General features: G+C 40.0%; 1 protein-coding gene across 1 annotated transcript; it reads right to left on the bottom strand.

Annotated features, from left to right (window-relative positions):
• Positions 1 to 6,271: 6,271 nt before the first annotated feature.
• LOC307041521 (deoxyribonuclease-1-like 1) lies at positions 6,272 to 15,457 on the bottom strand. Its single transcript, XM_079684989.1, has 10 exons — positions 15,422 to 15,457; positions 13,975 to 14,060; positions 12,333 to 12,427; positions 11,811 to 11,897; positions 10,169 to 10,446; positions 9,742 to 9,854; positions 9,328 to 9,482; positions 9,142 to 9,238; positions 7,091 to 7,175; positions 6,272 to 6,948 (listed from the first exon to the last, which is right to left on the bottom strand). The coding sequence occupies exons 2-10, from the start codon at positions 14,053 to 14,055 to the stop codon at positions 6,896 to 6,898; spliced, it is 1,044 nt and encodes a 347-aa protein (XP_079541115.1). The 5' UTR covers positions 14,056 to 14,060; positions 15,422 to 15,457; the 3' UTR covers positions 6,272 to 6,895.
• Positions 15,458 to 15,530: the final 73 nt, after the last annotated feature.

Raw genomic sequence — 15,530 nt, 5'->3', positions numbered from 1 at the left:
CATACCCACCCACACACCCACACCCACACACACACACCCACACCACACACACACACACACACACACACACACACACACACACACACACACACACACACACACACACACACACACACACACACACACACATACACACACACACACACACACACACACACACACCGCAGATGCACTGTGTGTGTTATCTGCGTCGTTGAGTGTTTCCTGTCTGCAGAGAAAATGAGATGGTATGACCGATCTCGTCAACTTTTGAATGTACTTCATTTACTCCGTCAGCTTCAAGTTCATGAGTGAGATATCAGTCTCGTGATTGTTTCATGAACAGAGCTGTGTTTTTGATGTGATCTCATGCAGCTCGTTAACATCTCTCTATATGCTTTGTTTAAAACATATATAAGAAAATACATGCTTATAATCAAACATTAGGAGTTGGAACAGTGTTGGAGTGTTCTTTGACTTGAACATTCAGGATGTCACTCCATCTGGAGGGAACACGGGGATTTTAGGCTTTACAGACCATTTACATGCACTAAAACCTATATAACACACTAAAGGAAAGGGGAAAGGGAAGGCTGTGGTTCAGTGGGTTAGTGCGCTGATCTTCAAATCAGAGGATAGCAAGTTCAAGTCCCACTGCAGTCAGCATGTCGTTGTGTCCCTGAGACACTTCACCCCAAAGTGCTCCTGTGGGGATTGTCCACAGTACTGAATGTATGTTAGTCGCTTTGGATAAAAGCGTCTAACAAGTGACACGTAATGTAATGTGGAAGTCCAATCCAAACATGTGTATGTCTGTAGTCAGCACTTCATGTATGACAATGTTATTCACACAATAACAGTGTTCAATTGTTTCGTAGTTAACATGAATGTTCAATTACTAGTTTTAAGAGAAGTTAACTAACTACTACATTATGCAGGCTACCTTGCTTGAGTATAGAAAAACACAGCTATGCTAACAACACTGGTGGTAGCTTCCGAGCTTTCTGCAGTTCAAATGTATTTCACCGCCTTCTATCCCCTTCTATCCCCTTCTCATTTCGTTTGTGAACTGTCTTGCCCTAGGCTTAAAAAACGAGGACATAGCCCACCCAGACTACACACCCTTGCTGATCCCACATAAAAAGACGAAGTCTCCCAGGTCAGTACTTCAGAGGCTGGAGAGAAGGAGGAAGCGTGAGGGTGTTCAGTCTGCCCAACCAGAATCCCCAACATCAGAGGGCCCAGCACCAGAAGCCCTGGAACCAGAATCCCCAACATCAGAGGGCCCAGCACCAGAAGCCCTGGAACCAGAATCCCCAACATCAGAGGGCCCAGCACCAGAAGCCCTGGAACCAGAATCCCCAACATCAGAGGGCCCAGCACCAGAAGCCCCAGCACCGGAATCCCCAACATCAGAGGGCCCAGCACCAGAAGCCCCAGCACCAGAATCCCCAACATCAGAGGGCCCAGCACCAGAAGCCCTGGAACCAGAATCCCCAACATCAGAGGGCCCAGCACCAGAAGCCCCAGCACCGGAATCCCCAACATCAGAGGGCCCAGCACCAGAAGCCCCAGCACCGGAATCCCCAACATCAGAGGGCCCAGCACCAGAAGCCCTGGAACCAGAATCCCCAACATCAGAGGGCCCAGCACCAGAAGCCCTGGAACCAGAATCCCCAACATCAGAGGGCCCAGCACCAGAAGCCCCGGCACCAGAATCCCCAACATCAGAGGGCCCAGCACCAGAAGCCCCAGCACCGGAATCCCCAACATCAGAGGGCCCAGCACCAGAAGCCCCGGCACCAGAATCCCCAACATCAGAAGTTCCCATACCTCTTCAGGAGTTAGAGAGAAAACAACTTTATTGCTTAACTTAATTTGCATTGCTTGGTGTTCTTAGTTGGTGCAATTTGAGAACTATAACAGTATTTTTAATTTGTAAAAGTAGAAATTAAAATTGTCCGCAGGATTGTTTTTTCTTTTCTTTTGCCAGTCTTTTACTGAAGCATGCTACCGGGATCTGACCTGTTCTTTATCCTCCTCATTACTATACAGAACGTCGGATTTTGTATAAATTCACTACGGCACTAAACTAATTGATATGTTTGTGTGTTTCCACTGGGTACTCCTTAGACATCCGACATTGTGTCTCACCGAAAGACAGCAGCACTGAGAGGCCTGCCGAGATGACACAACCAAGTTTCTTCTGGAGTGTTTGGTAAGTAATACTAACTGTAGGAAATAAACTTATTAACACAATACAAGTAATATTGCTTAATGTAGCAAAACATTTTACGACCTCATAGCTTATGCTAATCATTTATGCATAATACACTTTGTGTAAGATTTATTTTGAGCCCAGAGATGTTTTCACCTCATGAACCCAAGCGCGATGAGTTCACCCAAAAATAAATATCAGCGCTGTTTGAGCAACAGCCAACCCGATACAGCTGGCCATTGTTGTCTGGTGTTCTTTATCAGAAAATACTTCTTTATAGAACTCGGCACAACAAGGTTGGTGGGTGATAGCCGCCGTGCTGTTGAGTTGCAATTATAACTTCCACAAGCTGAATGTTAAGACTCAGTAGCTTGGTGCTAAAGTTAGAATCAGTGGATATGTATTTTGTCGTTTAGTTTTCCATAGCACTCATTCCTGCATATTTTACTTTTCCTCAGGACACTGACCATGAAGAACGATTGCTCAGAGGTGTGTCTGTGGCCGTCCTCACCGTCATTGAAGATGATGATGCCGCCATATCCCCAAATGTGCGAGACGTGGCTGTTGTTTGGGAATGGACCATTGTACTGCATGACCTACCAGACCTCTCTACTGCCTTTCCTCTTCGGCCTACTTTATGCAATGAACATGGATTATCCAAAGGAGATGAGGTATACCTTTGAAGCCATTCAGACTATCTTTTACGAGCTTGGCTCTCGATGCTCGCAGCGCATAAGGTCTCGGAAAACAAAGCTTTTGCTGTGAATGTTAATGGGGAAGCCAGACATGACTTTAATCTATGTTTCGCCTGTTCTAGTGCATCGTGGTTAGTGCTCATGTAAAACCTCACAGCATTCATTTCATTTTAAGCATATAAGTTATCTTCTGAAATAGAGAATCAAAGAATGTGTGGATGTGTAAGTTGCCAGTTCAAAAGAGGGGCATATCCAGTATTTCTACTGTTCAAGTTCATTGTTAGTGATCAGGTAAAACTTCAATGTATGTACATGCTTGCACATGTAGTCATTTTAAGCTTGCAGTCCCATTTGCCTGTGAAATTAAAATGTGTGGAATTGTGAGTTGCCAGTTGACAAGAGGCACCGGATTGTAATTGTTATATTTGTTTATTCTTAAATTCTTTGATTGTGATGTGCTGAAGAGGCTGAGGCCTGATCACAATGATGTCAGGTGTGTGAATCCTATTTTGACCTGATGGATAAAAGCAGAAGCAGAAACGATCCTCAGAATCTGTGTTCAAAGGCCATCATCATTTTCTGTTTAAAGCAGCTTTGCTAGATGTTTATTATGTCAAGAAATGTCCTTAACGTGTGCTATGTTGCAAAACGTGCATTTTTTCAAATCCATATCTTCAACATGTGAAGAATGCATGTTATCAACGTCTAACAAAGCTGCTTTAAACAGAAGATGATGATGGCATGGGGTCTGTGAGACACAGAGGAACTCAGCCTGAGCCTACACACAGACTCTCACAGCCAGGCTGTGTGCGTGGAAATCCGTTACGTCACTTTACTCAGGAAGTAAACAATGGAAAAAGAGAAATGTCCACCGAGGCGTTCTGGGGCAGCATAGAGAGGTCTTCTCTGTGTTAGAGTTTTACTCCCTACAGGGTGTACTTTGAGGGTTTGGGACTCTGCAGACCGTTTACATGCAGAGAAACCTTCATAACACACAAGGGGACGGGTAATAACCAGAAAAGCATGACATGGGACCTTAAGAGAGAATGTTTTGTGTGCTTGTGGACAAAAGATGTTACAAAATGTTGATATCATTGAATCGGAATAAAAAACTGAATAAATAATGGGCTCTTTTTTTGTTTGTTCATTTTAGTTTATTTTCAATGTTGATTGCAATCTTCAGCGTGACAATATCTCAATGTTGATTCAATGACTTTTTGTAATCTGATAATAACATTGTTTCAATGTATAATGCAACGCATACTATAGTTGAATCAATGTTGATCCAATTCTACATTCTTTCAATGTTGATCATAGCGAGCACATTCACTGTTGTTTCAATGTCTGACTTCAATGTTGAACACAATCTTCAGCGTGACCACATCTCAATGTTGATTCAATGACTTTTTGCTATCTGGGCTCTCCCTTAACTGCTATACCCACGTCTGGTGCGGCTTCTCTGTCACCCTCCAGGATGGCTTTACGTCACAACGGAACAGGTAGGTATCCGATGAAGGTAGTTTATGATGGAGCACAACTCCAACAAAGCCACTTGTAAAAAAGTTGTGTGCCTCCAGGGACCAATACTGCTGTGTGTGTAAATCCCTGCGTGATATAACGTACCACTACCGACTCGTCAATAACCAATATGTATGCTCATGATTACTATTGTGCAATAACAACCATTGTGTGATGAACAAATTCAATAAAACGTGCTAATTTCCTTATCAGACATAGAAATTATGTGAGGTTTAATTAATCAGTTAACGTGATTTTGCCTCTTACCGGGTGATTCAACCAGGTAGCAGAAGATATCAGGGAATGAAACTTCAGGCCATTCAGTCGGATCATTCGTCCACTCTTTAATAAGATATGGACAAGAATCCGATCCTACTAAATACCTTTTTTTTTAAGGTATCTATCCCTGTCAATGGGCTGCAATGAATCAATGTATGACATGCAGTGGCGGCTGGTGGAAAATATTTTTGGTGGGGCTATGGAAATGGTGACAAAACCATACTAGGGCATTTCAAATCAGGAGACTAAATACGAACATTGTGTGTGTGTGTGTGTGTGTGTGTGTGTGTGTGTGTGTGTGTGTGTGTGTGTGTGTGTGTGTGTGTGTGTGTGTGTGTGTGTGTGTGTGTATGTGTGTGTGTGTGTGTGTGTGTGTGTGTGTGTGTGTGTGTGTGTGTGTGTGTGTGTGTGTGTGTGTGTGTGTGTGTATCATACTTGCCAACCCTCCCGATTTTCGCGGGAGACTCCCGCATTTTTCCCAATTTCTGACAAAATCACATTTACTCACGACTGTTTCCACTCGGACTTTAATACAGCTACACCATTGTTTGGTTTCCATGGTAGCGCGTCTCTTTAGCAGCGCGCGCAACTCAAAGTTTGAGAGGGTGAGGAAGATGAAAACTGAACAAGAATCGACAACTCGACCCTCTGATCACTCCTTTCCTGTAAAATACAGGTCCAGCCCACCCATATGCTCCATGGTGCCACAGGCATTGCCCTTACAACTACAATAAGCATGTAAATGTTAATCTACAGCTCCGGCGATCCACTAGCACCGGAGTCTACACCTGCAGACAAATACTGTAGCGTCACCTTGGATACGAGTCCAAACAACTCACAGACACACAGGCCAGGGCGCTGAAAGGGCGCCTTTTGAGCATCAGATCTGACGACGCTGATTGGGTGAAATTATGTTTGGGCGGCATAGTTTACAGATAGCAACAGTCAGCTTGTTGGCTGCAGCTGCTCTGGCTGAGGGCTCCTTTCTACCGCCCGGACGAGAGAGGGTAATGATACACGCTGCGGCCAGGCAGGAAATATGTGACTTATCAGTAACTTTAGACATCGTAAAACAATTTTAAACGAGATTTTATTGTAGATTATACGTTTTACTGATACCAACTATATAATATTTACCTTGTTCTTTAAAAATAAAAATAAAAAATATATATTTTTTGGAAATATATTTTTTTATTTATTTTTAATTTTGAATGACAATCAAATATGTGGGAAGAGGGGGGGCGGCATCCCTAGCGCCCCTATGGGCCGGCCGCCACTGATGACATGTTTGTTTAACATTTAAAATCCGCGCGCTTACTGTGCTCCAGGCGAGGGGGAAAGGATTGTTTCCCCCTCGAAATGCCCCGCCCCCAACTGTGACGCGACGCCGACTGTATGTATGTCTTATAATATCCATGGAACAGTTATTACTCTTAATCAATACAAGAAATAATCTTTAAAAAATCCCAAAACAAGCAAAATGTCCAGTATTGAGTAACATTATTCATTGCTGGTTTAGAATGGCCATTTTGTCTTTATACAAACATTTGAAATGATGAAGAAAGCACAACATACAATCAAATGTGATGATTAATTTTATTGCAGATAACAAAAAGCAGTGTGAGTAAATAAGCAGTGAGATCATAAGTTCTGCCATGCGTCTTAAAATATATATTGCTGTATAGTTGTCAGCAAAATATTTTAGCCAATTAAAAAAAAAGAGCTATATTTAGAATATTTAAAAAGCTTTACCTGGATGACATTCCTGAAGCCACCACCTTTATTTGAAAAAAACTCTAATTTTACCTTGCAAAACACAGGAGTTGCTTGTCTGTCTCTCAGTTAGTGTATTTGTTGTATAGGTGAATTTGAATGAACTAAAGTCACAAAATAACACAAAAAAACTAATCAAGCAACTTGTTTTTCAACCAAATAGTTAAAATACTTTGATTACAAATCTTAAAATGAAGTCTTCACCTTCTACCTCATTTGAAAAACATTTAGATTCTATGAATTTAGTTTAAATATTTTCATTTAACAAAATGCGTCCTACTTTACTGAAAACTGTTCTGTTGCTGAACTTCAGGTTGCATCAAAAACATCAAGAAGCAATACAAGCTCTATTCTGTTCATACACTTAAATAGCGCTCAACACTAAAAGCTAATAACTAAACTACTTAAAAAGATCGATTCCTCTTCTCTTGGCTTACGTTCCTCTCCTCTTCTTCGCTGCCGACCCGGCCTTCTTCTTCTGAGCTCCTGAAAGTCATCAGTACAAAGGAATGTAATTATATTGTTCATGTGAGATTCATGATGCAGCAAGAGCCATAAAAACATATCTAAATAAACTCCTATGTCTGATATGTGTCACTGATGTTGATGAAACAAGAGACATCTTTACCGCCTGTTGTCCCTGGATTCCTTTTTCTCTGAGCTTTCAGCTTCAGCTCCACCTCCACAGGGTAGTGATCACTGACACTCTGAGTCTGGGACAGAAAATAACATTTAATAGCATCAATATCTATTTTGATTATATTGTTTGTTCTTCCAGTTAGAGCAAATGCGCGATTAATAGGGTTGCCAGCTTCATCAACAATTTATTTAATAAATAAAAACTGCTTTTTAAGCTTTTGAATGACTGTTATTAAGTTGTAACTCTTTTTAGGGAAATAAATTAACCATTTAGATAACCATTATGTGATTAGTTTATCCACAGAACGTACATTTGTGAATTTTAGCTGCTGGCTATTTGACAGCGGTCGGTCGGCTTAATAAAAGCAACAATGTTTTTTAAATGACTCTCAATACCAGAACTGTAGACACAAGTTCACACTGCAATTCTAACCATAGGATATTAAATAATAGTCCTAAGTTATGCAAATCACCAATTTGTCAATAGATAGCAAGATAGCTAACATTGGCTAGCTATCTTGTTAGATATATAGCTAACATAACTAGCTAGCTAAGTGAGATATATAGCAAATGTTTTCTAGTTTGTAAAGTAAGTAGATAGCTAACTTTGTTTGGCAGCTTGTCAGGTAGATAGCTAACGTTCCTAGCCTACCTAATCTTTTTCCACCCTTCTGGCAGTTTTTATAAAACTATCCACATGTGCTTCCTACTTTCCAACCAGCCGATGGGCTTCGGTAGTGTAGCTGTTAATAATCCCAAATAAAATGTATTTTTAACTATGCTGCTAGTGCTAAACCAGAAACATTTACATACATGCATTTAAACTAGGGCCGGGACTCGATTAAAAAAATTAATCTAATTAATTAGAGGCTTTGTAATTAATTAATCGCAATTAATCGCATTTTTAATCACATACAAATATTTGACCTGAGAACAGTGAGATGCAATTTTTTTCACATGGATTTTAGTATACCATTGAATAATGACTGAATACATAAGCTTAAGCAACAAAACATTGTTTATTTTTTTCAAGGTGGTCCTTAACCAAGACCAACAGAAAAGTGCAATTTTTGCCATAAAGTGTAGCAATAGCATATTTAGGAATATAGTACATTTCAGAGATTCAGGTAGCCTATAGGTAGGTAGACCTTCTGTAAACTATAACACTTTGTTTTTTAAGTAAAACACAATACTTTCAAGTACATTCAGAACATTGGAAACCCTGACTATTAGAAAACATCTCTCTGTTGCTTCAGAGGCCATAACAGACTTTGTTGATTTACCAACAGTTGATTTAAAAAATCTAATACATTTCAGTCCAACTCTCTCAATAACCTTGGCCAAAACAATAAACAGTTCAACATAAAGTGCCAGTTGCACCAACAACGTAAAAAATAGTTCAACATAAAGTGTACCATTTAAAATAAAATAAAAAAGTGCCAGTGATTGACCTCAATCCCTCCTATTCTTCCAATATCCTGATGAAAAATAAAATCTCTCTGTTGCATAGGCCACTGTTTGATCAACGCGAATTGGGTGTGGGTCCTTGTACTCCGAGTCGGGCTAACGTCCACGCTAGCTTCCACGCTAGCTGCTATATGTTTTGCATTGAGGTGATACTTGAGGCTTGATGTGCTGCGGTGATATGCAAATTCCTTTTTGCGTAATTTGCAAACAACCGTGCTCTTATCGATGCTTCCATCCGTCCGTTTTTTAAAACAAAATGTCCAATCCACGGGGCCAACCAAAGCGGTCTCATCAGCTTCTTCGTTCATGTTTGACTATTGTTCACTGTGGTTTGTTGTTGTTTGAAGTCATGAACGTTAGTTGGTGCTCCAGTATAATCGGTACCCCTGAAACTCATCCAGTGAGAAAGGTTCCGCGGTGCAAAAATAAGTGCGATTAAAATGCGTTAATTTTTGTGTAATTAATTAATCTTAATTAACGCGTTAAAGTCCCGGCCCTAATTTAAACCACTTCAGCAGGTTTCAGTGTTGCAGTATAGTACCAACGATACCCAACCCTAAACATGAGTCTCACTTCTTCTTCTGTCAAGTTCAAGTCTTCCTCGAAGTTGTAGGCTTTGGCTGAGTCGGGGACGATGGCCTTCAGCATGCTCTCTCCGTAAACCACGATTCTGTTATTTGGAAATGCAGCACAATTCTTTTTTTTTTAACAAACACAAGAAATGCTTTGGTTAAACTGTAACAATGAAACGTGTATTACCTGTCGTAGGTGTGGTCATTATTGTTACTAGTCGTGGTGTCGACATTATCGTCTATCAGCCAATGATAAGGGGCCGAGGAGATGAGGATCGAGGCCTTCTTCTTCTTGGAGAGAGACCGTCCACCGGCATTAAAGTCTCCCAAAATCATAATGTTCTACAGAAGAAAGAACAACACAACCAAATTCAGAATGGAAGAACAAAATATGTTCATTTGTTTTGTACTTTATTTATATTGAAAGTATTCAAAGCTTAAACAAAGTTTGCTTACATGAGAAACTAAATTAAACAAAACTATGTAATCCCTCAAAAACCTACTTAATATCGTGATAAACAAAAAATGGTTAATGTTAAATGTAAAGATTTTCACACATTGTTTTTCTCTCAAACCCATCAATTATATTTTAAACACTTACATCACTCTTCCATTTTTTCCTGACATCTTCAACCACGTCATGAAGAGCGTTCAGCTCTGACTCTGCGTCACTTGGTTTGGTGTGGACCGGGATCAACACCAGATCCTGCACAACTAGACACACACACACACACACACACACACACACACACACACACACACACACACACACACACACACACACACACACACACACACACACACACACACACACACACACACACACACACACACCCAAAGTTAGGACCTCACAATACAGAAAGGTCCTCATAACTTCTAAAACTCCAAGTGGTCCTCACAATGATAGCTGTGCAAGACATACAGTATGCACACACACATAAACACACCTGTGTGGACCTACATAAACAAAACACACACACACACACACACACACACACACACACACACACACACACACACACAAATACCTGTGTTTGGACATTTGAGAAGGACAGCGAAAGGCTCTCTGGCGAGCTCGTCAACATCTTCTTCATCATCTTCATCATCATCTTCATCATCTTCATCATTTTCATTATCTTCATCATCTTCATCATCTTCATCTTCGTCATCTTCATCATCTTCATCATCATCTTCATCATATTCATTATCTTCATCATCTTCATCATCTTCATCTTCATCATCATCTTCATTATCTTCATTCTTTTCTACGTACTGGTAGGAGTCTAATATCTCCACTTCTTTCTTTCTGAAACACAAAGCCACAAACATGTACCGTATTTAGTGCTGTGTACCTGGACTCACATTCAGGTTCAGGTCCGGACTCAAGTCCAGAGGTTCAGGTTCAGGTCCGGACTTATAAGTCCGGACTTGTGTCAAGTTGTGTGAGTAACTAAAGTGAACTTATTGTGAGCTAATTATCAATTGAAAATAAACTCATAATCAACTCAAATTCAAACTCGTCAGGTTTATTGTGCCCCCTTCCAACTTGTGTCTACACCATGTCTTTTCTAGAACTCTACATGTGTTACTAACTACACAACACAACTACATACATAGTGATGTACATACAAGACTCAATATGCAAGAGTAAAAGTCTATGTGTTCTTGTTCAAGAACAACAGCATATTGGCATTGTCTGGGTGAAGTGTTGCTCTTTCGGCAGACACTATATCACCATACATACAAAGGAGTTAGCTTAGCAACACTACCAAATATGGCAATCAGCATCCCACGCTGTTAGTGTCCACTATGTCTAAGCCAGCTTCCCTTGACGTCACACAGATCTCGCGAGCAGTTGCGATATTTTGCGAGACTTCGTGAGCTCAGTAATGGCCGCCATATCAGAAGCCAAAACAATGTTTTTTGTCTTTTCTCAGCGCAAATTTCTCGATCTATGGAAGGTTTTAGATGGTTTAGAACACAAAGGAGAATATACGTAAGTACCGGTTCCTGACGTTCCGGTTTTAACCGGACTTGAACCGAAACTTTTTACAAGTCCAGTACCGGTTCGGCGTACCGGTACGCAGCACTAACCGTATTATAAAGCTTATGAACACACATGTTATGTTTTGTTTCTTTATTCATGTATTTGTATTAGTTAGTGAGATAGCTCATAAACCACTTGAAGTTTTTCGGTAGAGCCTTGTAGGAAATGTTTGTAGAGTTTGGCCCAAGAGCACAATGTGATGATCTGTAAAGCCTATGATGTTCTGGGTCTTAGCTACTGAACCATAGACAACAAATGTATTGTAGGACTTAAAAGATTGAAGTCAAGCGTCTCAAAGAAGAGTAGTTTAATGTGTCACAGATTACTGGTTCAACATATTGATAACTTTATTTTTGTCTTTGATATTCCACAATTTTTCAATAATAAGTATCCAATTGAATGTGGCTGTTACCAATTTAAGACATATTTTAATTCCTGTGAGACATAACGTATAGCTCAATTGTTAGATTGATGTGTACTGAGGCTTGGTCTGAATCCAGTTCTAAGAACATTTTCCGTGTGTCATCACTCCCCATGTCAGGTCTGTCTCTATAATGAAGGCACTGGTTGCACAAAAAGGTAATTTAACCACACACAGGATTGTCTGCACTTGTGTCTCTGACCTGTAGAAGTAGACAAACTTCTCCTTGTAAGTATTCCGTCCCAGAGGTTCACTGCACAGCATGCCGTACGGATTCCTTCTGTTATCTCTGCCAGAAAACAGAAACAACTGGAACTGAATATCTCTCACAATCATCAATAAATCGTTTGTATCATTTTAGATGCCCCATAAGATTTGATTTGTTTTTTAGCCACATACATTAAAATGTTAATGTCAGACTGGGCTCTGGTTTCAGACAGAGGGTGAAAAGAGGTGCTTTTATTAGTTAGTGAGATAGCTCATAAACCACTTGAAGTTTTTCAGTAAAGTCTTGTAGGAAATGTATGTAGAGTTTGGCCCAACAGCACAATGTGATGATTTGTAAAGCCTCTGAAGGCAGTATGAAAAAAAGAAGGAGCTTTTTTAACATCAAAGCATGGAGACATGTCACAGTAGAGACACAAAATAAAGAATGTAACCTGAACATTAGCAGAATAGGGCCCCTTTAAATGAATGTGCATGCTTCTATGTGTGGAGAACTCACCCATAGTCATGAAGGTGTTTGAGGAGCAGTTTCATGGCCTTACCACTCACATCCGTCACCTCCAGCAGCACCACCACGTTGTACTGAGAAACAATCTGCAAAACACAACCACAGAGAAAAGAAAGCACAGAACTAAAAGCACTTTTTTACTTGTATGTATTATTTAGCCCTAACCCTGCACTCTTTAAAGCTAACCTTTTCTAAGTGGGGTACAAATTACAATAAAGCCTTTCAATTGAAATTCAAACATGCTTTAACCAAAACAAAAACAACACAATATTAAAAAAAATTGGCTTATAAAAAGAAACATGTGACTAAAATATAGCAACAATAATAATGGCTTTGTTATATTAAAGTTTTCCATATATGTGACAATGAGCCAGCATGGTCTACTATAAGCCTTATATTGAAGGAGGTAAGCCACCGTTATCTAAATCTTTAGTGTCTACTTTAAAATGTCTTATACAACTGTATAAGACTGTACGTAATGTTACTCTGATCCGGTTACTTATGTTGTGTCAGATATTTAAGTAAGCTTTCTTAACGCTAATGTTATAATAGTCAGATTGCTCTGAAGATGGGAGGTGATATTCTATTAATGTTCACGTTCACACACTCGGTGATTTTTGCCGGCCGTCTTTCCTGCAACGGCAGCTTTTCTGTATTTCCTTTCTCCTGTAATATGACTTGATCGCTTTAAACTCCACACACTGAGCTCTGATTGGTCAGCAGGCAGTGCTTTTACTGAGTTGAGCTCTTAGCCTGCAACCTAACCTGATCCGAGGCAGGTTAGCCGCACAGCACAAGTTACCATAATGTTAAACCGGATCAGGGTAACATTACGTACAGTCCGCGGCATATCACATCATAATGTATCATATATCTCCTTATCTGAGTCAGCTGAGCCGTATCTGGCCGTGCAACACTCACAGTGTCACATACTGTATGCAGAAGTATTATTTTAAGCAACACATTAAGTTGACGAAACACTGGAGACAAATGTAATTAAAGTCAGATGGTGTCTTAGACGGGGCAGTGATATCATAAACCTGTTAATGTACGCATTCAAACACTTGTTCTGTTACCAGCTGTATTCACCTTGCAGGTGCAGCTATGTGGCTTTGATCCTGGATACAGTGTTTAAGTCATGGATGTTTAAAGTTTAACTTCTTCATATGTCTAATATTATAGTTCACTTTTCATTCAGGAAGTATGACGCTGCGCTGTCAGTACGCTTCTCCATGTTTGTGATTGGTTGAATGCTCCAGATACCACCCCTTTCATGTGAACGCGCACCTAACTAGATAGGACACGGCTGGCTTGAGCGATCCACTTGATAACCCGCGTCGTAGTACCGTTTAGCAAGAGCGCGTATGTTTTGGATTAGGCCAACCGGCTAACTCAAACATATCCAGGTTAGGTTGAACCAGCTTCGTAGTAGAGGCCCCAGGTGTCTACTAAATCTGACCAGTGATAAATACTTGTTGTTGTTGTTGATGTTTTTCGGATGATCTTATGAACAAACTTATATCTAAGCTTTATAAAAAAAACAGCTCCTTTCATTTACATTTCTTACCATGTACAAAAACATTAACTTGAATATTACACTGAACAAACATGGTGCTTCAGCACGGTGAGTTACCTCAATGATAATTTCCCGTACGGCCCTCTTGTTGACTTTATCCCATCCCAGTCTCTGGACATTGAAGGCAGCGATCTTCATTTTGACTAAAAAACATAGATAGATTTAAACCAGTACAACATACAAGGCCCGTGGTGGAAAGTAACAAAGAACATTTACTAAAGTGCTGTACTCAATTACAAGGTACTTAACGAGAGTATATTGTATGTCCATTTAAAGAAACTATTTTACTGTTCATCCAATACCTGACACATTTACTTACATTTTCTCTATTTGATTTCCGTATATGGAAGGAAATAATCTCTGTCGCTAACACATGTTTATGATACTTACATGTTTGGCTCAGCAGGATAATCTGCACATATTAACACCACTTTAGGATGTTTGAAGGGTAAATGCAATTTACAGTAAAAAGCTAACGCTAGGCTTCAAAGGAACTACAACACGGTCTCATGGCTGTGTGTCACCACCGCTCAGCTAAAGGCGTGATGGCGTTCAGTCATTCATTTAGTCACTTATTAGCATACGTGTTTTCATGACACATTTCAGATATTCACCAGTGGGGTAATTACTGAAGTATTATTTGTTAAAATCTCTTTAGCTTGTGTTAACCAGAGATTTTACTTCAGGTTAACAACCAAAAACACATTCAGAAAACCATTGACTTCCTGACGAACGGCAAAAGTATGAAAAGTATTTCCCTGGTTTTAGGAAACAGGGTTTTAAGCGTTTGCAGATCATTTACATGCACACACACATATAGAATATACAGGAAAGGGAAAACCCCCAAAAGAAGAATAGAGCCTCTTAAAATAAGGCTCTGAATTCAGGACTTGTTGTGGAGTGTTAACGTCATAACATCACATGTGGATATTGAGAATGAGTCAACGCTCTCCCAGGAGCAGCAACACATTTTTATCAAGAAATGAGCGGGAACATTTGAAATAGAAGAGGAAGTAGTAAATGGATCAGGATCGGGTTGTCTTTATGTAAGTGTACTTTGACTAATTATTTAAAAACGAAATGTTATTCAGGATATACAACTTTTAGTACCGAATTGACTTCCTAGTTTTCGGGAACAGATTTGCAACTTCAGCAACTTATTGTATCTTCTCCTTTTCCAATAACACATTCGCATTTGCAGTTCATACAATAGATTTAAATTAAATAACTTCCCCCGCTTTCTGACCCACAATCCTCCAAAACCCATCACACTTAATTCACCACAGAAGAAGAATCACATTTGTACTTGAAAGGCAGGGCACTAATAAAGGGTGAGAGAGTGCTCTGTAACTGATAACGTAAATAACTAAACAATATGTTATAATATTTGCACCAGCAGCACTTTTCTATGTCTTTATAGTTATACGTATTTTCTCATGGAGTTCAGTTTTCTGTGAGAGCAAAAGAGTTCAGTTGAAAGTAATATAAACAAAAAGCAACTCACCGTCAGATCAGCAGACAGAATGACAGCAAACTGCGCAGAAAAACAGAAGAAACCTATGACACAGGAAGTTCACACACATACCCACCCACACCCACACACGCGCCCACAC

Source organism: Notothenia rossii (genome assembly GCF_949606895.1).
Source record: "Notothenia rossii genome assembly, chromosome: 5".
NCBI lineage: Eukaryota > Metazoa > Chordata > Actinopteri > Perciformes > Nototheniidae > Notothenia > Notothenia rossii.
The sequence above is the reverse complement of the archived record's forward strand: the minus strand, read 5'-3'. Positions and strand labels throughout refer to the sequence as shown.

Bases quoted from the DNA above. Each gene is read 5' to 3' on its own strand.
- LOC307041521 (XM_079684989.1), bottom strand. From the start codon at position 14,055: ATGAAGATCGCTGCCTTCAATGTCCAGAGACTGGGATGGGATAAAGTC. The intron at 11,898-12,332 runs GTGAGTTCTCCA...GTTTTCTGGCAG, and splicing joins AAACACCTTCATGACTATGG to AGATAACAGAAGGAATCCGT. The intron at 9,483-9,741 runs GTAAGTGTTTAA...TTTCTTCTGTAG, and splicing joins GGAAAAAATGGAAGAGTGAT to AACATTATGATTTTGGGAGA.